The following is a 24,339-nucleotide window of genomic DNA, read 5'->3' on the forward strand; positions in this document are numbered from 1 at the left end:
CACCAATTGACAGAAGCTGTATGGTCTTTTTTTTACCCGCGTGGGATATGGAGTGCAGAAGCAGTCAGTTAGATCAATGCAAATAACCAGTTAAACAGAGTTGTTTACATGATAAAAGTTACCCAGGGGTTGTCTGCGGAAACAGACAGGTTGGTTTCGTAGTTACAAGGAAAACCTGGACAAGGTCTGTCACCGCAACAGCAACAGTTGGATACTACGCAGTACATACAGATCTGTAGCACGAAGCAGGTTTGTCATCCGGCTTGTGCATATTCAAATATCCAGTTCCTGTCCTGAGGAATGGAACATTCCGTTCTGTTATTTTCTTCTTTCTCTACCCTTTGTTGAATCGAGGGGTTCAACCCCAGAAGTCCACACTAACAGCCCCAAATGCAAGGCCCATAAGCAAACGCCACTGTTTCATCTTCTCTCGCAAGACGTCGTGACTGGCTACGCAGTGATCTCGGGCCCAGCGCGGGCTTCTGGAAGCCTGTGGAGGTAGTTAACCCTGTGGAGAAGCATAGGTGGTGATCATGTCAGGAGAGTTCCCTAGCTGGGGAGTAATCTGTGAGTTACTCATTCATTATTACCTTGAAGTAACCAACTGCTGTTATCTCTCGACCTATGGATTTCAAGACCCGTTGTCATTTTCATTCCGTCCTTTTCATTTCTCTCTTCGCAATCCCATCTTCAATTCCCCCAAGTCCGATTCCATTCAATATTTCAAAATCCTGTGCTTCCTTTCCTCTCGATAGGTGATCGAAGCAGCAAAGGAAAAAAGGCTCCAAACAACAACGAGAGTATGGGACTCGGTGGACAATAGATGCATTTACTAATAAAGGTCGATGGCCCTCCTGCTGCTAGGTTCATTGTTTGTGCGCGCTGTGTTCGCGGAAACCATTTTTAGTTTTATTGGATAATCTACTTTGTATTCGAGAAATAGATGGAACAAACGAGTTCTTGTCCAATAAATTCCCGTATAGTAACTAGTAAAGTAGCTGGACGGACTAAGAGTAAAATAGCGGCGGAGAAAATCTAGAAAGTTTCATACTCATGCTACTTGTTTCTATACTACTATTTTTTACAAAAGCAGAATATCGGGAGGAGAAAGAAGTAATTTTTGTGCTTTGTTTTCATCTTTGTGCTGCTGCTTCTTCCCTTGCCATATATCCCGTTATTGTCGCCTTTTATGTTCACTTTTTCCCCTTTCTTTCTTCTCCCTTTTTCATGGTATACATACGTAGTTTTTGGAATGAAAAAGATAACTGACATATGGCATAATAACATTATTATTATTATCACAACGTCCTATTTTGTTTTCAAATAATAACAGTCAGTTCAGATCATTTTATTCTCTCCAACTTCCCTTTTCTCATTCGAATTATACGGCTTTAATGCCTGCAGGGCTAGTTGGGGGTAGAAAAAGGGACAGGGGACAGGGTTAGACAGACCCTAGATAATCCTCCTTGATGCTTCCAATCGCAAACATATTGCGCACATCATTTCGCAACCCAATCAGTTTGATGCGCAGATTGGTCCCCTTCTCAATAACCTGTTCTCCATTATCAGTATATTGCGGTGGAGTCGCGTCAGGGTCCCATTTGATTTCGGGGGGAATCAACTGTTACTCGGGACAAGAAAATGGAATTTGTCAGTCAGTCAAATGAACCCAAAGCGTATACAATTCAACCAGCCCGCCAAATCTACGGGAACAAAAAGCCACGAATACTCAGCGACAACAGGTAAGTATGAGAAAGAACATACATGTTTCGACACGAAGACCGTCAGCGGGCCAACCTCCGCAAATATCCCTTGATTCTTAACAGATGTCACGATAGCATCGACCTTTACATATCGCCACGATCACAGGTTGGTGCCAGGTTAGCATGCCCGTACGTAAACGGCCCATCCACGACGAACAAAACAAACACACGCGGAAAAATTAATACATACCGTCTCCCCCTTAAAGGGCTTCCACACAATAGCCCTGTACATGATAGTATACTCCGCCAATCCGCTACCAGGCAGTACTCTCCCCTCCGAAATATCATACGTATCCATCACACAGACGATGTAATAGTCACCCGTGCACACGCCCTCCACGTCATCTAGCAGCTTCTGCGTCAGATATTCCTTCACGTGTGAGCCGAAGAAGGTTGGGTGGAGGGTGAGGACGTGTTCGAGGAAGTGGATAAAAAACATCGTGAGTGAAAAAGTCCGGCCGGTGGAAGAAACGACAGAAAGATGAAAAGTAAACCGTGCGCCGTGCTTTCGCGCTCCCTTTCCCGGTCCCTATATATAGAGATTGGAAATGAGAAAAAATCCGAACGCGATCCTTTGCAGGCAATGGATTGCCCGGTCTTTGAGACGGGAAGATGCGCTGATTCGATGCTTTGTCCGTTAATGATCCCCCGCAGCCCCACGTCGTGCGTGCGCAAAAATCCAATCCCCGCCCCCTCCAAAAGCTACAGGAATGGCCCTCCGAGCGAAGGGGCTTTGCGCGCAAACAAGCCCCGGCGACGTCGTGTGCGATCCTCAGCGTACCATGACCGACGGAACTGTTGCGGTTGCTTGCCTACTCTTCTTATCCTTTCTTATTTTCCGCCAGGCGGGTGGGTCGCGCGAGCCAGCAGCAAATTTGCTTTATAAGAAGAAAAACGAAAACCTCACTATTTCTAGTAACTGAGTAAACGAGAGACGAGAAGGAAAAGCTGTATATTGGTAAAATTGGAGGAGCAAACTAAGCAGGACCTCTGCCAAATAGTCCACGGGCGCGTTGTGGGAGGGAAGTGATCCGTAAGAGATCGCGAAGGGATAAGGCCGAAAAGGGAGAGGGAAGGGAAGAGTGGGAGAGACGGGGAGGAGAGATTGAGAGATTGATTGCTGGCTCCTGGCTGCTGAAGCTTGATATTGCTGGCAGACGAGGCGGTTAGGTAGGCACTGAATTATATCACGTGATAATAAATTGGTCACCTGATAAATAACTAGACAGGATTTTTATGAACTACAATGTCCAGAGTATGCAAAATCAATAGTTTGAACTTCATTCTAAAAACACTTGCAAGACGTACAAATACCAAGTGAATGTGCATCTGATCAAGGCCCACATATGTGAACATGAAAAATCCCTAGGCAAACGGAGATGATTCCTGTTTATTTTGTCGACCTGCTCAAATGTGCACTCGCTTTCTCAATATGAACCCAGTAAATTTGAATTCCTTATCTTTATCGCTTTCCTTTGATATTCCCGCTCAAATCTCTGCAATAATAAATGAGGATACGAAAAATTTAAAATGAGTAATTTTGAAATATCTGAACAAAGACTATATGGACAAAGACACTAGAATGAAATATGGAAATTATCCTCCTACCTGGCCTGCCGCCTAACTGGCTACGAGGTTGATTGATAGAAATTTGTACATCTTTCATATGGAATATACATACAGCTCTTAGTTATATGAATAACTATACTACTATAATGGATCTGTGGTGCCCAGAAAGCTCAGATAGCAAAGCAGGTTTGAGTGATGACCCAATGATGATCACATGAAATTGGGGCGATTGGATTGCCGAAAATATCTCAACCACCGCTCCGTCTCCCGCATGGGACAACATCTGGGGAATGACAACATCCAGCCAGACTGACAGCCATCAGAGGGGCGGAATAAAGCTCAGGTCAGAGCTGAAGACAGCGCATAGGTATTGATTGATCCTTATGCTCTGTGCTGAAACTGGTGTCGATATACCCAATATACCCACCCCATTCCCTCCATCGAATTGTCGATCAACCGCCTATTTGCCGCCCAATCCCCCGTATACCAGGTACATGTACGTGCACCGCAATTACATGCGTGACCACTCCCCCAGCTCTGTATAGACGCGCAACTCGGATAGCAGCAGCCATGGCGCTCAACCTCGAAAAGCAGTTTACCTTTGTACGTTGTTGTAACCGTATATCTAGTTAAATTCTCTTTGACCTATGGCGACGAAACTGACCGTTCTGAATAGTATGGTGCCTACCACCATAATCCAGTAAGGGATCTCCGGCAAAACCGACCCTCTGTCTAGATCCTATATACTAAATCTAATCATACCCTCTCTATCCGTCCTAACACATCTCGATTAATTATGCAGGTGAACGTAGCAATCCATATCGTATTTGTCCCGGTGATAATGCTCTGCATGTTCCAGCTGGTACCTCTCCATTCTCCCATTCTCCCATTCCCCAATTCGCTTCCTATCAGCAGGATAGATGCAAGCCTAACAGGAAAACACCAGGCCACAAACACAGGGCCCCTCATCTCTCTCCCGGACTCCTTATCCATCAAAACCTTCCCCCCAAACCTCGGAACCATGGCCTGTCTCCTCTACACAACCCTCTACATCCTCATGGAGCCCGTAGCCGGCACCCTCCTTGCCCCGCTACTGGTCGGTGGCACCGTTTTCGTCAACCACCTCACAATCACCTACGGTTCCATAGCGACATATTGGGGTCTAGGCATCCAGGCAGTCGCGTGGGTAGCGCAGTTTGTCGGGCATGGCGCGTTCGAAAGGAGAGCGCCCGCGTTGCTGGATAATTTGATGCAAGCGTTTTTCCTCGCGCCGTTTTTTGTGTGGCTTGAAGTGCTGTTTTCGCTTGGGTACCGGCCGCAGCTAAAGGCGAGGATTAATCATGCGGTTCTGAAGGAGATTGCGAAGTTTAAGGAGGTGAAAGGGAAGAATTAGGTAGGTATTGGGATTTCCTCGGTTCCCACGCCCTAAATACCCTCCTCCATGCCTCTCTTTCTCTCTCTGTTTTTTCTTTGGTTTTAAGCGACTGGCTCGAGCCGTGTGTGCTCTTTTTATGGCTGGGCTTCCGTCATCTGCATATACAGGGTCAAGCGGGGGGGTTTATGGGAAGCAAAGTGTGGTACGGTATTGTGATGATTGATGCGGTGTGAGGACGATTGGAAAGAAGCGGGTCACATTGAGTCAACGCTTTCGTATCCATATTCTTCGGAAGGGTATTGTTTCTTCCTTCTGCAACTCCCGAACATTGCTTGTTCTCCTCTCCATGATAATACTTTCATCATTATGATTATTCATCTGCATTGGACGATTTACACGACGGATCATGTGTCAAATGGGCGTTAATTAATATCTCTTTTATAGCCTAGTATATGTTATTGCCATTGATGCTTGCAGTTGCAAAATGTAATTATTGTCCGAATATGAATTCCAATATCCTCTTCTTTCCTTGGTCCGTTGAATCCTGTGGGTCTGTGGATTACTCCTCAGCTCTGCAAAAATCGTAGACTTACACCCTTTAACCGGGCCACTACTTTTCTCATCCCGCAAGGTGTGGTCTTGAGTCAAGAAATTAAGATCATCGATTCAGCTTCTTGTTCTTCCACATATTTCCTGGCCTGATATCCTGTTCACCAAGTATGTTCATGCCCCTTTTTTGATCAAAAATACAAACATAGATTTATTAAATAATGAATCTAAGAAGAGTTACTATTGGATGCTTGAGCAAGCACAGGCTGCGCAGTGATTACAGTTGAGTGCCCAGGTGTGATTTTGTATATAAAAATTGACATTAATCTAGTGCTACATGGACAGGCTCGCTGTCTGATGAGGCTTGGCAAGATATTGGCTAGTCCCTTTTCGTCCAACCTTCTCGCAACCTGAAAGCTCGCTCTTTTCCCCCATCCACATTATCCGCTCTTTTCCTCTCCCACTCCACAACCCCCAATTGATCTCCCTCCCCATCTGTTTCCATCTCTTCCCTCTCCAGACTCCTTCCCTCACAATGTTCAGAAACGCCCTGCGGCAGTCCAGCCGCTCTGTCGCGGCTGTCTCTGCCTCTGGCAGGATTGTTGGTGTAAGCCATCCCTCCCGCTTCCATTTTCCCAAATCTCCCCATCCAACCCCAGCCCCTTCCGCAGCCTTTATCGCATCCATCCACCAGATTCCATCTACTTCGCCCTCGATATTGATGTCGATGGCCTCTGTGAACTCAATTGACCCAATTACATCTCCTTTGAGTCGCGTCTGCTTTGTTTACCACCCCGCTGACAAAATTTTCTCACTTTCAAAATCAGGCTCGAGCTGCTGCACCAGGACCACTTTCGGCCGCTTCGCAGGTCCGGACATACGCTGCTGAGGCCAAGGCTTCCCCTACCGAAATATCCTCTGCCCTCGAACGGAAAATTCGTGGTATTCAAGAAGAAGCCGGCTTTGCTGAAACTGGTCGTGTCCTCTCTGTTGGGTACGCCATAATCTCTCACCAACCAAACCAACATGATGGTCAAAAAATCATACATTGCAGCCATATAAATACGGTATATAATGAATTCTAACTAGCTGGACAATAGTGACGGTATTGCTCGTGTCCATGGCATGACCAATGTCCAGGCTGAGGAACTCGTTGAGTATGTTCCGTCTAACCATACATACCCATATAATGCGAATAAATATACTTAAGACAAAAATTTTTAGGTTTGCCTCTGGCGTCAAGGGCATGTGCATGAACTTGGAAGCCGGCCAAGTCGGTGTTGTGCTTTTCGGCTCTGATCGTCTTGTCAAAGAAGGCGAAACTGTCAAGCGAACTGGCGAGATTGTGTGTACAGAAAATTCCTCGTCATCAACTTGGTGATTTTATATTTCTAACCCTTCCTTCTCAGGTTGATGTCCCCGTTGGCCCCGAGCTTTTGGGTCGTGTCATTGATGCTCTGGGTAACCCCATTGACGGGAAAGGCCCAATTAAGGCCAAGGAGAAGCGCCGTGCCCAGCTCAAAGCTCCTGGCATTCTGCCTCGTCGCTCTGTCAACCAGCCTGTCCAGACCGGTCTCAAGTGTGTCGACTCTATGGTCCCCATTGGCCGTGGTCAACGTGAGCTGATCATTGGAGATCGTCAAACCGGAAAAACTGCCGTCGCTCTTGATGCCATGTTGAACCAGAAGAGATGGAATGACACGAATGATGAGAGCAAGAAGCTGTACTGTGTTTACGTTGCTGTTGGACAGAAGCGTTCCACTGTCGCCCAGCTCGTCAAGACCCTTGAGGAGAACGATGCCATGAAGTACTCCATCGTCGTTGCCGCCACTGCCTCTGAGGCCGCTCCTCTTCAATATATCGCTCCATTCACTGGTAAGTCTTAATCCCCCACCCTGTTTTCCCCTTGTTTTTCCCCTTATTCTCTCTCTCTTTTGGTTCTTGTTCTAATTACTGTTTCTGTTTCAAAAGGCTGTGCTGTAGGAGAATGGTTTCGTGATAATGGACGCCACGCTCTCATCACTTATGACGATCTGTCTAAGCAGGCCGTTGCCTACCGTCAAATGTCCCTTCTTCTCCGTCGTCCTCCAGGGCGTGAGGCTTACCCCGGAGAGTATGTATCAAACAACCCTTTGTAGGATTCACACACATGTCTGACTGGTCTGTTTCTAGTGTCTTCTACCTCCACTCTCGACTTCTCGAGCGTGCTGCCAAGTTGAATGACAACCACAAGGGTGGCTCCCTCACTGCCCTCCCCATCATTGAAACCCAGGGCGGTGATGTTTCTGCCTATATTCCCACTAACGTCATTTCCATTACCGACGGCCAGATCTTCTTGGAGGCTGAATTGTTCTACAAGGGTATCCGACCAGCCATTAACGTCGGTTTGTCTGTGTCTCGTGTCGGCTCTGCCGCCCAGCTCAAGGCCATGAAACAAGTCGCCGGTTCGCTCAAACTGTTCTTGGCTCAGTATCGTGAGGTTGCAGCCTTCGCCCAGTTCGGTTCCGACTTGGACGCTTCCACCAAGCAGACTCTCAACCGTGGTGAGCGCCTGACCGAGCTGCTTAAACAGAAGCAATATAGCCCCATGGCTGTCAACGAAATGGTTCCACTCATTTTCGCTGGTGTCAACGGCCACCTCGACTCCATCCCCGTCAGCAAGATTCAGCAATGGGAGACTGATTTCCTTGCTCACCTCAAAGCCAACGAGTCTGAGCTTCTTCAAACGATTGAGAAGGAGGGTCAATTGAGCAAGGAGCTAGAGGCTCAGTTGAAGGATGTCACAGTTGCCTTCAACAAGTCTTTCTCATAAGCTCTGTGTGACCGACTGCAATATATTCGAAGATGAAAGGAGAGGAGAGGAAAAGGAAGCAAAAAAAAAGTATACTTGACAAATTAAATCTTGCCTCTTAGTTTCTATTTTAATCCCTTACCCCACTCTATGCAGCGAAAGGTTATTTTTGTCTTCGCTTTTTACTTCCTTCTCCTTTGCTTTTTTCCCTTAATAAAACACTGTCACCACTATTATGTATAGACAAGAAATAGCTCGTGTACAATTTTGAATTCAATTTTGTTTTTCCCTTTCTTTTTCTTTTCTTTTTTTCTTTTCTTTTCTTTTTTTTCAAATCCGCGGCTTCTTTTTTTTTTTAAAAAAAAAAAAAAAATCTTATTAAAGAGAAAACTGATCCCCAAAAAGGATAAATAAATAAACAAATAAACACAAATCTCCCTTGTTTGGATATCGCCTGGGTTTGATTTTTTTCTCCTTCGCCTTCCTACTAATGTTGGTTCTTATGTCCAAAAATTCCATCTTTCCTGATCTCTTTTGTTTCCGCTAATTTGTCTTTTGAAATTTGATATCTCTTGTTTGATTTTCAATGCCTGTATTTACCCATCTCTTGATCTCCTTTTTCAAGCTTTTCTTTTCTTTCTGTATGATGGATGTGGTCGGTACTGTTATCCTTCTATCATAACGATCATGAGGAATAGCCTGCACCTTCTCATGGGGCTTCTGAGTTCCACAGCTGAGTTAGAATTGAAGAGAGAGAGAGAGAGAGAGAGATGCGTGAAATCTTTTATTTTTTTCAAAGAAGTGAAAAAGCCAGTGAGGAAGTGGATATTTGCTTGAGTTGTATGTAATGTGTAGATTTATGGCTAAGCCAAGCTCCGTTGAATTGAATTGTATTATGGCTATATACAAAAATCAGAAATCAGTGTGCAAAAAATAGAACCCGGAATTTGGGAATCTCTTGGTGGCTTCTCATGTTTAGAGAAAAAGGGAATTTGGCGAGTTCTTCTGCATTTATGCTGTTCGGTCTCTTAATGAAAGGATAGGGAGTCCCAGGGGGTTTATAGAGGCCAACGCCCCTAGCTTGCCCACTAGCTCATGCCTAAATCCCAGGTGGTCCCGGAGATTCAATACACTAGTAGGTAAATCCTTTAGTGTGAGACAAAACTTTTCGTAGCGGCCTCCGGAGTCTGTGCGAAGTACAAGTTATTCAAATAACATCTATAATCAGATTCCTAACATATTGCTTCCTCAATAAGGTCCCTACGCGTTGCATTCGACCTACTGAATCAACTGTCTGTTTTATGATGAGCATGGATTTATTGACTCACCGAGCCTCGTCCCATCCGTGCCACCCAGACCCCTGTTATCGATAAGCACGACCATAAAAAAAGTTCAAAAACTCCCCTCTCCTCCACCAGCAGCCCAAGAATTGTTTCCGCCGACCTTCATTCTTCTTATCTTAACGCCCCCTGCCTTGCCACAATAAATTCGCGCCCATGGCACCAGAACTAGAAACATCGGCCTCAGCTTCCTGCAAAGTCGTGCTTGCGGCGAACGTTGCGCGGGGCCTTTTGGCGGAGGTCAATGAGGGGCGCCAGACTCTGAGTACGGCGCCGCACCTTGTGGGGTTTTTGGCCAATTCAGACCCGGCTGCGAAGATGTATGCGGATTGGACCGAGAAAACTTGTAAAGACAAGTGAGCGGAGCCTTTGTTTTTTTTATCCCGTTTCTCTTTTGTGGAGTGGTATATTGTATGCGTGCGCGAGATGCGCTTGACTTTGCGATTGTGGTAGCTTCAATTCAGATACCATTGGGAGTTTTGAAGAATCGCGTTATGAAAAATTACTCTTAATTGAAGTTATAATAAATAAATGTAAGAGTGAAAATCCGCTAACCACCCGGTATTCTTAAATCTCCCCGCCAACAGCAACTTCCGCTACACCCTCCGCGCCGTCTCGCGCGATGATATCGAAGATGCCATCCTCGCTGCCAACTCAGACCCAGACGTCGACGGCATAATTGTTTACTATCCCATTTTCAACAACAGACAAGACCAGTATCTCCAGCAAATCGTCGATATCTCCAAGGACGTCGAGGGCCTCAGCCACCGCTACATCTTCAACATGTACCAAAACATCCGCTTCCTCGACCCCCCGGAGAACAAGCAGAAATCCATCTTGCCCTGCACGCCGCTCGCCGTCATCAAGATCCTCGAGTACCTACAAATCTACAACACTATCCTTCCCTACGGGAACAGGCTGTTTGGACATACAATATGTGTGGTCAATCGGTCTGAGGTTGTAGGAAGGCCGCTGGCGGCGTTGCTGGCTAATGACGGCGCATGTGTGTATAGTGTGGATGTCACGGGTGTGCAACAGTTTACGCGTGGGGAGGGAATTCGGAAGAGACATCATGAGGTTATGGATATGGAGGGGTGGGGGTTGGAAGATGCAGTGCCGCATTGTGATGTGGTCATTAGTGGAGTACCAGGGGATAAGTTTAAGTTTAATACGAAGTTGTTGAGACAAGGGGCTGTGTGTATTAATTTCTCGAGTGAGAAGGTGAGCAGTAAATTTGTTTTGGGGAGGGAGGGGGATGGTTGCTCGCGTGTCATTTTTAAGCCATTATGAGAACGCTGACGAAGGTGTTTTTTTGTGCAGAATTTCGGACCGGAGGTGAAAGAGAAAGCATCCATATATGTCCCGGCCATTGGCAAGGTTACAATCGTTGTGTTGCTAAGAAACTTACTGGTAAGTTTTCCCCTATTTCCGCTTTTAGCGATAATGGACCTTCGTGAAATTTTCACTATATGTGTGTTGACTGCTTCAATCTTGTTGTATAGAGGATTGTCCAGAACCGCAGCCGTAATCGGGTCCAACCTGCAGATGCAGTTGAGAAGCCTGGCACTCTGGAGAGTGTCGTCACTCAGGCAGAGTAATGAAATGTTATCTCGTCAATCAGCATTTATATTTATATGTATACATATATTCGCATCTATGGAACTTCCATGTTGTACCATCTGGGATAAGATGGTGGGTACCTGGATGAGGGCGAAAGCGAGTGAGGCTGTTGTATATATCATAAAAACAACGACAAAGGTGAAAACCAAACGAAAATAGCAAAGGAAGATGGCTTCATGGTATCCCTGGATTTGACTTTTGCAAGTTGGAGTCGGTACTGTTATATTTTATAGGTTTGGTTGGGTTAATCGGAGCTTTTGGATTTTGATTTCAATATCAGATCAGGGGATGTTGGATGGAATAGGAGCAAACCTTGGAACATTATCATCATAACTAGCACAATTATACTCATACGATGAATGAACCAAATGTTCATTAGGAATTGCCATGATCTGATGGGTCTTGGATAAAAAGGAGACTACAGGTTAAAATTACGCTGCTTGGAATATGTGCACTTATTCATTGTTTAGATTGAAGGCAACAAATGAAATGCCGTTGGCAAGGTAGGAATTATATATATATTTCCATAACGCACAATATCCCAGTAATAAACACCGTGGAGAGTATTTTTGCCAACCTCTTTATGCTCCAGCTACGAGCAGAATAAGAATCAGAACCGAAAAAAAAAAAAGAATGCACAAGGGAGCAACAAAAGCCATAGGCTATCAATTTATGCTCAAGTTTTTATTGCCCTTCCTGTTTCAGTTTCCTCAACAAGGTAATTAGCCCAGAAATCTCATCATCTTACGACTTCGTAGCTGACTCTACCCCCTTCAATGCCTTGACCTCGCTACTAAGCCAATGTTTAAAGGGTTCGGGATGAAACGTGCCATCCGCAGAAAACCATCTAGAAAAGGGCGCAGAGATTGTTGCATCTTGGAGAATAGCACCAGAGCTGGACGTATGTCTAATACGCAGTGTATATAACGGCGAATGCTTTTTGGTTGACGAGCAGATGCGGAGCTGTTTGGGTACATTCATTAGTCACGCTATGCTAGGGCTCTTGACAAACACATATGTATATATATTGAATATATATATAAGCATAAACACAATAGAAGCTCACCTTCTCACCCCCATCCGTACCCCCTTCAAATACTTGGCCAGCTTCCACCAGCCATAACCAGATTGTAAATGCTATGTTGAGAATGAAGTACGAAATTACAGAGGCCATAGTCCACGACGTCGAAACCTCCCATTTCAGTCGACGATCGACGTAAAATAAGGCTCCTGCAATTGCTACGGCGACATAGCCTAAAGTTAGGCGGACGTTGGATTTGAAGTTGTCTGCAGTGAAACGGTGGGGTTTTGGGAGAGATATTAAGTATGGAGTTATAGCATCGTCGGTGGTATTTTTGAGATCTGGAGCAAGTAGTATAGTATGTTAGGTTTGCTTTCATTATTTGCCTCTTGCGCTACGGTTATATATGTTGAGTCTTTGGAGTGCATTGGAGGAAGGGGAGAGGATTGGTGTAATTCTTACCAGATAATGAGTAGACGGGAACCTTGGAGGAAGCCATTGGCGGGAATGGGCAGTGTGGGTGGTTGCGCTTAGATTTAGGGTGACAGATGCCAGTTCATAGAGTCATATCAGAAGTAATATCCTTATTTTATCCTTATTTAAGGGTTTGTGATATATGGGGAAGAGAGCAAGCTGTCCTTGGGTTGGATTGTCACTTGGCTGCACTAAGCCTAAAATAACACAGTAGTCCCAAGTGGGACTAGAGAGTGCCAAGGACTCCGCTCCACCCTTTCCTTTTCTCCCAGACATCCCCTCCTCTCAACTATGGGATGGCAGGAAGTTTTCCGGTCTGCTGCCGCACCTTCACCCGTGCCCCTTGCAATGCAACATGATTACGGGTTTGCGAATTACAGGATCGTGGTCTACGCTGTCGGCCACCTTGCATGAGATGGTATGTAACATAGCAGGGTAGTTACAAGTGCTGGAGAATCTGCTTGCCTAATTTCAAAGAACCCGTCGATATCCCAACCACTCCTATGTATTTGGACTCTTCGACTTCACTCAGACATCATGCACAACCTTGGCCTTCCACATTGAAAAGTCATCCAGAGCTCGTTTTGGCAGTCAAAATTGTTTTCAATTCAATTGACGATTATATGTGGTACAACTCCCTGGCTGCCAGTCATTGCTTCCATCCAGTGTGCATCTGTCACTCTATGCTCTGCGACTAAGCCTCCCGGCGCAAGGAGATTTCCACCCAGCCTACATGAATTGACAGCAAATGTCAAAAAAGGCGAAGGGAGCCGCATGCGATCTACCCAAACCGTCATGTTCAAGGCATAAAGGACCCTGCTCTTGGTTTGATATACGCCATGAATGTGTTTCCCCAAACCCTTCTCAAGCTGCTCCCTACCATCCGTAACCCTCACACATAGCCAACACAAAGGCATTCCGGGACTTAATGGTATAAACGACAGGAAAATGAAACACTACCTCCAACTTAAGCAGAGCCAACAGACTCCATGAACACGTCGGATCCGATTATCTTGAAGGGGGTCGCTTTTGTTCTTGGAACTTCTACGCAGGCCGCTCTCGGCGAAAAGAAATGCGCGGTAAACTCTGCTGAATCATTCTATGTAGATAGAGATTATCATCTCCCAAAACTACAGAAGGCAGTTTGTTGCCATTGAACTTTACATATAGATTACCCATTCCATCAAGCCACTTTAGCGGCAAGAAAATCTTTGCATCCTATATGTTCCTACGTTTAGATGAAAACCTGAACTACTGAGCTATTCCAGGACCAGAATTGAACCACAACTTGGTACCCTCTTTGCTAAATATTTGATTTTATGTTTTTTAAAAGGGTCAATGAAAGGGAAGTTAGCTATCGGGACCACTTTTATCCGATGCGGCTCCTCACTTCATCTGGATCCAACTCCTAATACTTCCATCCCAACACCGAAGCATTTAATATCTCTTTGCAATGGCGGTCCAAGGGGTGGAACAGACCATCCTTAGGGATCCAGCTCTGTTGTATGTGTTCATCCATATCTTTCCTCAATTGCTATCTTGAACGCTAATCTGGCTCCAAACGATGAAGTTACTGGATCCTCTTCCCTATCACAGTGGTAATGGTAAGGAATGTCCCAGGGGATTGTGGCGTGTCAGAAGCTGTCGCCTTACTCATGCAGCCATCTAATAATTACTCATTGTATTGCTTTATTCTTCTATTCTAATATGTACGTGAAACTCCTTGTTTAGGTGTTGACTGGAATTTTGCGCCACTACGCAACTGTCTTCCTCGCAACTCCGGCCAAAAATGCGTTGACGCCCGCTGAGTCCCGAGAACGCCTGTCGCTCTTGCGCGGTGTCAATCTACGAAATAATGCCTCTGCTGTTCTCACGCCACAATCGCTTGCGTCTCGCAAAAATTTTCTTATTACCTGCTACAAGGAGGGCTTGTTCCTGAAAGACCCAGAGGCACGTGGTGGAGGACCCGTGAACCCCATGACAGATCCTGCAGGCATGGATGCGATGATGGGCATGATGAAGGGTAATATGGCAATGATGATTCCGCAGACGCTCATTATGGGGTGGATTAATGCATTTTTTTCTGGATTCGTTATCTGTATGTTTTGCACTTCTCTCCCTACTTATCCAGGAATGTTGCTAGTTGCCTGCAGAATGGAATATGGAGGGACGCGGGGACTTACGCTAACTATTCATACAGTGAAACTGCCTTTCCCTTTGACTATTCGATTCAAGTCCATGTTACAATCCGGGGTTATGACTCGTGATCTTGACGTGAGATGGGTTTCAAGTTTGTCATGGTATTTCCTGAATTTGTTCGGCCTGCAACCTGTTTTTGGGTTTATCCTGGGCGGCGATAACTGTGAGTGCTATATCTTGTTATATTTTTCTTCCTTGTTTTTTTCTTCATTCTACTATTCTCCTCAAGCTCAGCTATTTATTAGCGAGCGCTCTTGCTAATTGCACATACGTACTAGCTGCGAACCACATGACCGAACAGATGTCCCAGATGAATCCCAATGCGACTGCGAATCCCTTCGGACCTGGCCAGGACCCCGATAAACTGTTCTTGGCAGAGGCGGAAAACCTCGAAGTCATGGAACATTACTGTATTCTTGATGGCATTGAAGAGAGATTGTTACAGAGAGTTGGATAGAAATGATGATACGATGATGTATTATATTATTGAAATTTATCAGAGCCGAGAGACAGTTTATTGTCTAATCTTGATATATTTATTATGTCTTAGGAGCGTTTCTTGAGATGAAATAAAGATATGTACAGAAAGTCCTATAAAATTAGGAATGTCCATCCGTAATAATAACCGTGTCCCATCCCTTGCATCCGTTTACTCAGTAGCCATGTCATATTAAGTCCCTAGCAAATGTGAAATTGAGAAAACCAGTCTCAGGTATCAAAACAGAATGAGGAAAGAATCCCACTGCGCCGATCCCAGTAACATCGTTAATTCGGCCGAGACTCAGAGATAATTTATGACTCGATTGAGAATCCATACTTCCCCGTTAGACGCCTGAGTCATAATCTTCATAACCTCGATTTTATCAGGATAAATCTATCCAGCCATTAGTAAACTGTCAACTCAATGAAAAGAACTGAAACGAAGATCGGAACACGCACATAAACTTTCCCATCATCTTCCTTTTTCCAATAAATCGCGCAACCACCGACAGTCTGAACTGTCTCCTGGGACGGCCACGGGCACATTGGTACAATGTGTGCTTCAACGAAATGCTTTAGATTCTTTTCCGCTCTCGCTTCCCCTTCCTTTGACGTATACGCTGCTTCGCCAAAGTCTCGATAATCTGCTGGATCCTCCCAAGGTTTGCGGGGCAATCCATGGATTGCAGAATTCAACGGAGCTAGCACAATACTATTCTCCGTCCCATTATTGAAACGAGTGGAGACGGCCTCGATATCCCTGGTGAGAGAGGAGAAGATGTTGACTTCTCGAGTCTTCGAGAGGATGTCGGAGATGTATAAGTGTGATTGCACTTTTTCATCAGGATCTTTGCCTTTGCCCTGTGGGCGCTCGTTGTTGTCCTCCATTACCATTTGGTCTTGAGGCGGGAGGAGGAGTGTGAACGAGTTTGGGATTGCTTCAAGGCAAGTGGGGATTTGCAAGTTTCGCGGTAGGAGACGGCGGCGACTGACGAAATTCTCGAGATGGACGCGGACAGCGGATACACTGAAGGAAATTGATAATAGAAGGACAAGAAGGCGATACTTCATAGTTATCAGTGGATGGAGTCCGAGGACTCGGCTTCGAGGTGTAATTTCTCATAGCCTTGAAGAGAGTGAATGATATCATCACAAGATGGTTTGACTATCGCAGGATCCATGGATGTGCCAGTTGATAGAGCACGTGATCTACATTATTTGATGAGTGATTACATCATATGGCATGAAGTTTGTCCAGGCGGCAAAAGAGCTCTCGCGCCGCCAGTGCTATACTGGCAGAGAGGAAACGAACAATCCAATCCAACAGCTCTAACAGTTTTACAAACGATCTAGTTTTCCTTTTTTCCTTTTTTTCCTTTCTTTTTTTGGACGCAGAGTACTTAACTAGAATCAGGGCTGTAAGTTTCATCAGGTTTTTACTTGGCTTTTATAACATATTGTGGGGCTCAACACGCATGGAGCAAGCATGTTGGCGCAGCGGAAGCGCGCCGGGCTCATAACCCGGAGGACCTTGGATCGAAACCAAGACATGCTAGAGCAATAATTTTTGTATTTTATTTTACGTTCTTACATTTTCATCACTGAAATATACTGTTTGATTATTTCCCCTCGTTTTCTATAATTTCTTTGTTCCTACGACTAGGCCAAGTGTATGTAGGTATAAAAATCCTATGAGAATGATGGTAACACGTGATTGTTATCGATAAACGAGCATCTCTTGGCTCAAATCGTGAACAGCACCCTATCTTTGTGACAATTAGATTTCGCCGCCGCTGTGCCGTCATTGAGAATCCCCAGCAAGATGTCTGAACTGCAAGAGTTTTTGCTAGTGGTCGAGGATAACAGAGAGCAGGCTCTGGGGATTGCTAGTATCGCAGCCCAAAGTAAAGTCTTTCCCATTAGATTCTCGATTTGCCAGGATCCAGAGTACTGACAGGCTTTTGTATTTTAATTCGGATTGTTCTTGCAGAGCTTGAAAACAAGCAATCAACTTTGATTGGTTTAGTTCAGTCTCTGGGTGAATATATCAATGACGAAAATCCTGCAATTCGGGGGAAGGTAGTTTCATATTTGACAGCGGTCATAAAAGCGCTCTCGCCGAATTTCCTTTCCCGCCAACAAATACAGGCCCTGACAGACTTCTACTGCGACCGAATTGAAGATGGAGGGGCAATAGCAGGTCTGGATAGGCTTCAAGGTCTTGAACGTTTTACCAAAGATATGACTGGGAGGGTTATACGATCGTAAGTGCGTCAATGAATGATGATCCAAGGCCTACTATTTTATATAGGTCGGTGTTTGGGTTGGCAAATATATTTCTTGGGGAATGCTCACATACGTCCAGAATTCTCCAGCACTTTCCAGATTTACAGACTCGCCCACAGTCCCAGCGTTTCCAGCTTCTCCAGCTTCTTAATGGCTTAATGTCAAATCACAGGACAGGTACGAGCTTACCCCGCAATCGAGATTTTCAGAGAGTCGCTTATCAAAACACACAGCACTGCGAGATATGGGCGACGAATCGCTAGTTGGGATTGTTGACCTTGTGAGCGGAGAGAGAGACCCAAGGAATCTCATGCTCATTTTCTCCATTCTTAAGGTCCCTATGGTGGAATGGGATATATCGAACCATGTCCAGGTTGCGCACCTGACCACTAAACTGCACGTTGAACTTCAGAGTTGGCTAACGTCACGTATATAACAAGGCCCTTTTTGATTCGGTATACAATTATTTTCCCATCACATTTAAACCTCCGCCAAATGATCCATACGGCATCACAGCCCAAGATTTAAAGACCCGTTTGCAGAATTGCATTTCGTCAACTCAGCTTTTCGCGCCTTATGCGTTCCCTTCACTATTGGATAAATTAGATTCCACATCGCTGAATGTGAAGGTTCGTGGACGTCTGATCTCCTTATCATTCAATACTGCTAACAACGCTGCAGAAAGACGCCTTGAACTCGCTCTATGCATGCATATCCTCATACGACCCGGTCACTGTGTCGCGCTACTCGATAAGCGTATGGGATACTTTGAAATTTGAGATTCTCCATGCGCAGGAAGAAATTATTGCGAAAGAGTCATTGAGAGTGCTTCAATGCCTAGCAAGGCGACTTTCCACCATTACCACGAAATCCCAAACTTCCGCTCTCGTACAATTTCTGAAACCAATAACGAAGGAATGTAATGAACAGCTACGCGAACCACAACAGAAACAAGCTCAACCAGCGCGACAAATCCTGAGATCACTTTCATCTGCCTCTTTGACATCCTTTACACTGATTATTCAGGACGTCATTGTACCGTTACTTACTGTTTATCAACATGCTGATGGAATTGCCAAACAAAGAGGTCTCCTGGAGACTTTCGTTGTTCTATTTGACTCCGCCATTGATATTCTTGGAACATGGACTACTCCTGGATCAGATTTTCCGCAGGAAAACCCTTTCAGCCCCTTTGAGGAGCGTTTACTTGAAATATTCAGCCAAGCGCTGATGGGGTCCGCGAAGGATGAGACCTCGTTCCGGCTTACCTCCATGCAAGGCCTGCTTCGCCTATCCATCCTTCGAGGGTTCTTACAGGATAACGAAATAGGCCTTTTTGTACAGTATCTCGATGAGATTTTGCTGACGGAGACATCGGGAAAACCCGAGCTCAGGAAGGCAGCAATAGACGCTCTGGCTGGAATATCGGAACACAAACCGCGCCTCATTATGGATATCTCATTTCCAGCTCTCATGGCTATGCTTCCAGATTCTGACAAAGGTGTAGATCCTGTATATCTCAGTATTCTTGAAATCCTTGCTCAGATCAGTATTGGGAAAGACATATTCGAGACCCTCGTCCGACGCCTCTTGGGTAGGTTGGAGATTTTACTACAGCCCGGAAATACAAGCACTTCTGCATACCCCCGTGCGATTTTGTTGACGATACTCTACGCCATGGATCGAAAAGGTTTGGAAAATGACTCTACCATTGATTATTATTATGATCAGATACTGGTAAAATTGAGTAGGCGAGCGGCTATTGCAACTCTCGAAAATGGTACTACGACAGTTATGAAAGACCCGTCCGTTCTTGACGTTCTTGGGCGTCTATTCAATCTCATAGTCCGGTCTCTCCCTCTCAAGAAACAGGATGAAGTTTGTGAGAATGTTTACAGCCTTTTTGCAACAAATGACGACTTTGTTCCAGTCCCATTTTCATCAAATGTCACACACCTTCGACGGCAAACCATGATCCTGTCAACTTACCTTCTTGCTGGACTACCCAAAGACTCTAAGCTACCATACACGACGCCCGACATGACACACCTTATTAGGGAATTAGTCCAGCATATTATGGTCGAAGAAACCCCCTCTACCCATCTAGCACTCGCACGTCATCTTGCCCTCCTCGTCAACAAATTCCTACCAACTACGCAATTACCGACCGCTTCCTCAATTCTCTCATCCCTAATCCAATCCCATTCCACACCCATGCCAAACGAAACACTCTCTCCAGCCAAAATCCGCACAATATTTTGGTTATCCAAAGCATTGGTACTCCGCCTCGCGCCTTCAACTCCCGAAATACTCAACTCACTCTTAATTCTCCTCTCGTCGTCGGACGCTCAAACGAGCACAATCTCTGCCCGAGGGTTTTCCCTCCTCCTAAGCCCGGATGATGTCCTGTCAACCAGAAACGGTGCTGTCATCCGGCTTCTTTCCAAACAACGCGTTTTTTCCACTCTTATCCCTCTAATCTCCAAAAACGTGCGAGAACTTAATACTGGCGCAGCCGACGCATCCCGAACTCCACCCCATACAAAACAAGCCTATCTCACAGCTCTGTCTGGTATTCTCTCCACCATCCCCTCATCTCTCGTGATGCCAGAACTACCAACTTTACTTCCTCTCCTCCTGCAGAGTCTAGACTTGACCGATCCCCTTTCACAGCCTATAAAAGTCGGAACCCTGGAGACACTAGCTGTAATAATTCGCGATAACGGTGTCAGCGTAATTAGCGAAGTGGGCTATGTGGATGATTTGGTGAAACGGTTGTTGAAGACAGCCGCACATAACACCACAGTGTCAACATCAACAGCAACGCCAACAACAACAACCACCGCCGCAACTAGCTTCACCTCAACGCCAAACTCCCCACGCATCCGTGCACAATCACTCCAGTGTCTCTTGCTCCTCGCGCAGACGCCTGGCGTTTCGGATTCGATTTCACCAGGAGCCAAAGCTGCTGGCGCGAAACCGTCACCATTGCTTCCTTTGAAGAGCGTGGTGTTGCGTTCCTTGAAGTTTGCGCTTGATGACCCTATACGGGACGTGCGGAAGGCCGCGGTGGATGCGAGAGCGGCATGGCTGAGAGGGGTGGAGGATCTAGCGGGCGACGAGGAAGATTAATGGAATCCTAGACACGTCGTTTTAGTTAAGAAATGGAAGAAAGGCAGGAAAGCCAGGAGCGGAGCAAGAGAATGAATCAAGAGACTCTTTTTGGATGGGGAGAATCGTCTATAAGGAGCTTAGTCATTATAATTTGTTGTTCTAAGCTCGATGCTCCATTTAGCATCTCTTGAGGCCTTCTTTCTTTGGAGAGTTAGATTTATATGCATAGCCGGTTCACCACGTCGCACCACTAACTTCGTTTGTATCGTACGTACTTTCGGACTAGTAACCTTGGATGAACTCTCGTAAAATGTTCTCCTTACCCCGGGATTTGCTCAGAACACATCAAGGGGGAAGGGGAAGGATAGATCTCGCACCATCAGCTTCCGAGTTATAGCGAATCTATGGGGCATTAAACTCAAAGCAAAACACCCAGATGAAAAATTCTCAGGCATGGCACTTTTCACACAGAGTACTACCTAGGGAAGTTAATCAAGTATCTAAATCATGTCAGGGTTGGTACAGAATGAATTACAATGTCAATTGATGATTTATGCCCTTCTCCTGATGCGTCGACAACATGGATCACCCATATATATATAGCATTAAAAAAGGGTAGCAATATATCAAGCATCCCCGCTTTCAGGCTACTACAGGTCCCATTAGAACACGAAATTTATCTCATGTACTGAATAAAATCTGCGAAGGAGTTGAATTTATCTATTAGAAGTCACAATTTTCTTCCGAGCACAAGCGAGCGAAAGCTTCAACTTTACCAATAACCATCCGGCACCTCCGCCGTAGCCATTGATCGTGCAGCCACGGACGCTGAAACAGCTTGATCTATTTTCAGTCCTGCTTGGGCCTCGGGGCCAAAATTGGCCCATCCCACACCGTCGATCTTTTCAACAATTCTATTCGCAGCTTGGAACAATTCGCTCACGTCCTTGGAGCTGATTTCTGCTATGGGTAGCTCCGGGGGGTTCAATACTGCTGGGTGAATCTCTGACTTTTTGGCAGTGTTTGTATCACTGGCAGACCGCTTTTCATTCTTCACTGGGGGCTTGAAAGTGGACCAGGAAATGTTCGTGTCGCCGAAATCAAGATATTTGTTGGAGCGCAAGATCTCTTCGATTGCTGGGTTAATAACGGACATCTCATACCATAACCTGTGGTCATCTACCATACTATCAGCTGATATTGCTCGCGCACGTACGACCGTGTTATCATCACCAGAGTGTGCTAAGAGAAGATTTTGGACTTCGGTGATCTGGAGAAGCGGTTCTTGGGTCCCTAGAGGCATCTCTTGGCCGTTGGAACTACCAAAAGATTCGCAGCATTGATCAGTGAAAAAGGCAGGAGTTTTGTCGTGGATGGTAGCCTTCCTCCTAGTGCTTATGCGTAAGGACCTTGTCTCATGTCTATGAAAGCGGTGGCGAGTAGAACGCTTCGTGAGAACTTTGATGATATGAAATTGACCTCCTTCAGGGATTCGAGTGAAAATTACGATTCTGGACAGGTCGGGCTCGATATACAATTGGTCGATGAGATTTTGGATTGCCTGGTCTATCTCTTCATCTCCTCGAATGTATTCAACTGTTCCCTTCACCACGCCCCTCATATCCCAGGTTTGCGCTGCGCAGTGGACATTAACCGTTCCCAACACATATTCTGGTCTGTTTACAACTGCCCTCCCAGATTCATCAATACTAACAACAAAAGTCTCATCGTTCTTAGTTGTGCAGTGGAATTCATACCAAACATGACGACTCACGACTTCCTCGGAAAACATTCGGCATGAGAAATCTCCCTGGCTTTCAGGTAAGTCGAGAACAAAATCGACGTCAGCGCCAGATGTTGTTAGCATGTTGGTGAATATTGTACTAGGTGTTGGGAGGTTATTCTTGGGTTGAAAATGGCGATTCCAGGTCTTGGTATCGAAGATTACCTCCTTACACTCTTCGATAAGCGATCGACTTGCAAGTATTAGGCCGAACTGAATTTCAAGCGAAATTGTTCCTGGGAAGCATCGAACTCCATTTAGAACTCGACTAATGTGCTGAAGGAAATCGTTGAGGGTAACCGCACGTTTTTCATCTTCGTCCGCCTGTCGAGCCTTCTTCCATTCGCTTAATTGTAAGGATTTACTAGAAAGATTAGAAGAACAGGGGGTTGATGCTTTTGAGAGCATCGAAGGGACGACTGAAGTATTAAGGATGTTATCCTGGATTTCCACTTTGTTTTTGCGATCCTTTCCCGTTCGAGAATTGTTTCCAGCCTTCTGGCCCATAGTCCGATGGAAAACACGATACTCAGCCTCGCGGATTCTAGGATTGTTTCCAGCCAGCGGTGCCTTTGCGGCCCCCAGTCTGCAGCGATTTCCATTCCCTTTTGCTTGTTCGGAGTGATTTTCTTTCATGGCCAAATCAACCCTCGCCTTTATGGGGACTAGAGGAACTTGATAGTATGATATTGAATGTGTATTTGGCCCTGATGACGTCGAAGTATCATTTAAATCAATGAGCTGTGTTAGTTCTTGTTGTTCAATGGGCTTAGGGCTCCGGCTCTTTCTCTGACAACTGTCCTCAGTGGAGGAATTAAAATTCGCAGGCAGCCGAGGGGCCCGTTGGGATGTATAATCTTCTTTTGTTATGCTTTTGCCGTGCTCAATTCTTGAGGTCTCTGTGGGCAACAAAGGCTTTGAGAGCCCGATGGGTTCAGAAATGCCATCTTCTGCACCCATGATGATTGCCTTGCGTCTTTTGATTCCCGGTGGCAGAATTGGCAGAGCCGGCTCTGTAGCAGGGTTTGGAGGAGGCATGCCGCTAGGTTCCGGGACGTTTGGCCTGACAGCTCCGGCCTCAACTTCCGCGGCCCAGTTGTCGACAAATGATGCCTTTTCCCGGGTCAGGAAACGATGCTTGCCAGCAAGGGCACCTGCTACCAGAGCAGTTGGCCGTTCAATGTTGATTTTCAACTGGCTCTGCTGAACGGAGCTTCCTCCCTCGGGGACGCTGTCTCCAAACTGAGGAGCATTGAACGAGTCCCCCAGGCCCTGGTATTTGAAATCAGCCCACAGTTTGGACCGCCCTTTGGTGAGCTTCGTTGGGCGCGGCGGCTTCCTGAGGTTGATAGGGACCATCAGGTCCTGACTCTTCGAAGTTCTTGTCACTATCACAGTGACAAACATCTTGGAAAGTCGACCGATATCTTTCCTCTCCGGATCGACGAGAATGCGACAAACTGCCTCTCTATTCAACTCGTTATAGGAGGAGAGCTTTAGACTGTATTTCGTCTCCGGGGACACATTCAAGATGTGTGAGATTTGAGGCGTAATTGAAAGAGACTACCGTCTGTCAGCATTGGTACCGCAGTGGGGAGGGGACATAGTAGACCAAAGTGGAATGCAAACAAAGGAGGAAGCTGAAGCAAAGAAACCAAAAAAGAGCCACCAGAACCTGACAACGAGTAGGTTTCAACAATAACACATGCAACATAGCGTATACCAATTCAGGAAATCGTAAACATAGGGGCCATACTAGACAAGAGTGCAAATTAGAAATCCTATTCATAGCGTCCTCGACGATGCTACTATCCACAAAACTGGAAACACGGATTCTGTCATTCGACTCCTCGAAGACAATGTCTGCTCCAGAAATCCTGGAAATTCGTCGATGGCGTAACGAAACTTCTCAAAGCCACCTGTGGTCCCAAGTCCGGATTTCCAGTACTTTGTGGTAATCGGAATCTTGGTCTCT

General features: G+C 45.7%; 9 protein-coding genes and 1 non-coding gene across 10 annotated transcripts; 6 read left to right on the forward strand and 4 right to left on the reverse strand.

The window, feature by feature from the left end:
* Positions 1 to 1,031: 1,031 nt before the first annotated feature.
* On the reverse strand, positions 1,032 to 2,873 carry HCBG_01889 (RNA polymerase II subunit 7; the record flags this gene model as incomplete). The annotated part of the gene is made up of 4 exons (XM_045428938.1): positions 1,032 to 1,308; positions 1,452 to 1,621; positions 1,765 to 1,845; positions 1,954 to 2,873. 4 exons carry the CDS (start codon positions 2,200 to 2,202, stop codon positions 1,299 to 1,301), a joined length of 510 nt encoding a protein of 169 aa, XP_045290724.1.
* An 800-nt stretch (positions 2,874 to 3,673) lies between these two features.
* HCBG_01890 (DUF962 domain-containing protein) lies at positions 3,674 to 5,226 on the forward strand (the record flags this gene model as incomplete). Its single annotated transcript, XM_045428939.1, has 3 exons — positions 3,674 to 3,935; positions 4,009 to 4,194; positions 4,279 to 5,226. The coding sequence occupies 2 exons, from the start codon at positions 4,129 to 4,131 to the stop codon at positions 4,723 to 4,725; spliced, it is 513 nt and encodes a 170-aa protein (XP_045290725.1).
* Positions 5,227 to 5,719: 493 nt separating this feature from the next.
* HCBG_01891 (ATP synthase alpha subunit) lies at positions 5,720 to 8,974 on the forward strand (the record flags this gene model as incomplete). Its single annotated transcript, XM_045428940.1, has 7 exons — positions 5,720 to 5,863; positions 6,084 to 6,250; positions 6,357 to 6,413; positions 6,481 to 6,601; positions 6,666 to 7,131; positions 7,228 to 7,369; positions 7,429 to 8,974. The coding sequence occupies 7 exons, from the start codon at positions 5,792 to 5,794 to the stop codon at positions 8,066 to 8,068; spliced, it is 1,665 nt and encodes a 554-aa protein (XP_045290726.1).
* A 132-nt stretch (positions 8,975 to 9,106) lies between these two features.
* On the forward strand, positions 9,107 to 10,985 carry HCBG_01892 (methylenetetrahydrofolate dehydrogenase; the record flags this gene model as incomplete). Its single annotated transcript, XM_045428941.1, has 5 exons — positions 9,107 to 9,182; positions 9,304 to 9,743; positions 9,975 to 10,608; positions 10,708 to 10,797; positions 10,890 to 10,985. 4 exons carry the CDS (start codon positions 9,544 to 9,546, stop codon positions 10,983 to 10,985), a joined length of 1,020 nt encoding a protein of 339 aa, XP_045290727.1.
* Positions 10,986 to 11,672: 687 nt separating this feature from the next.
* On the reverse strand, positions 11,673 to 12,527 carry HCBG_01893 (uncharacterized protein; the record flags this gene model as incomplete). Its single annotated transcript, XM_045428942.1, has 4 exons — positions 11,673 to 11,703; positions 11,756 to 11,970; positions 12,074 to 12,369; positions 12,491 to 12,527. The coding sequence occupies 4 exons, from the start codon at positions 12,525 to 12,527 to the stop codon at positions 11,673 to 11,675; spliced, it is 579 nt and encodes a 192-aa protein (XP_045290728.1).
* Positions 12,528 to 13,955: 1,428 nt separating this feature from the next.
* Positions 13,956 to 15,158, forward strand: HCBG_01894 (DUF850 domain-containing protein; the record flags this gene model as incomplete). The annotated part of the gene is made up of 5 exons (XM_045428943.1): positions 13,956 to 14,005; positions 14,073 to 14,106; positions 14,234 to 14,600; positions 14,703 to 14,864; positions 14,980 to 15,158. 5 exons carry the CDS (start codon positions 13,956 to 13,958, stop codon positions 15,156 to 15,158), a joined length of 792 nt encoding a protein of 263 aa, XP_045290729.1.
* Positions 15,159 to 15,482: 324 nt separating this feature from the next.
* On the reverse strand, positions 15,483 to 16,252 carry HCBG_01895 (FAS1 domain-containing protein; the record flags this gene model as incomplete). Its single annotated transcript, XM_045428944.1, has 2 exons — positions 15,483 to 15,575; positions 15,641 to 16,252. The coding sequence occupies 2 exons, from the start codon at positions 16,250 to 16,252 to the stop codon at positions 15,483 to 15,485; spliced, it is 705 nt and encodes a 234-aa protein (XP_045290730.1).
* Positions 16,253 to 16,664: 412 nt separating this feature from the next.
* On the forward strand, positions 16,665 to 16,736 carry HCBG_11011. Its single transcript has one exon. It is a non-coding gene; the product is annotated as a tRNA-Met (tRNA).
* A 267-nt stretch (positions 16,737 to 17,003) lies between these two features.
* Positions 17,004 to 20,599, forward strand: HCBG_01896 (uncharacterized protein; the record flags this gene model as incomplete). Its single annotated transcript, XM_045428945.1, has 6 exons — positions 17,004 to 17,085; positions 17,121 to 17,445; positions 17,547 to 17,644; positions 17,701 to 17,895; positions 18,074 to 18,096; positions 18,149 to 20,599. 6 exons carry the CDS (start codon positions 17,004 to 17,006, stop codon positions 20,597 to 20,599), a joined length of 3,174 nt encoding a protein of 1,057 aa, XP_045290731.1.
* Positions 20,600 to 21,353: 754 nt separating this feature from the next.
* Positions 21,354 to 23,771, reverse strand: HCBG_01897 (uncharacterized protein; the record flags this gene model as incomplete). Its single annotated transcript, XM_045428946.1, has 1 exon — positions 21,354 to 23,771. The coding sequence occupies one exon, from the start codon at positions 23,769 to 23,771 to the stop codon at positions 21,354 to 21,356; it is 2,418 nt and encodes an 805-aa protein (XP_045290732.1).
* Positions 23,772 to 24,339: the final 568 nt, after the last annotated feature.

Source organism: Histoplasma capsulatum, assembly GCF_000150115.1.
Source record: "Histoplasma capsulatum G186AR genomic scaffold supercont2.2, whole genome shotgun sequence".
Taxonomy (NCBI): Eukaryota; Fungi; Ascomycota; class Eurotiomycetes; order Onygenales; family Ajellomycetaceae; genus Histoplasma; species Histoplasma capsulatum.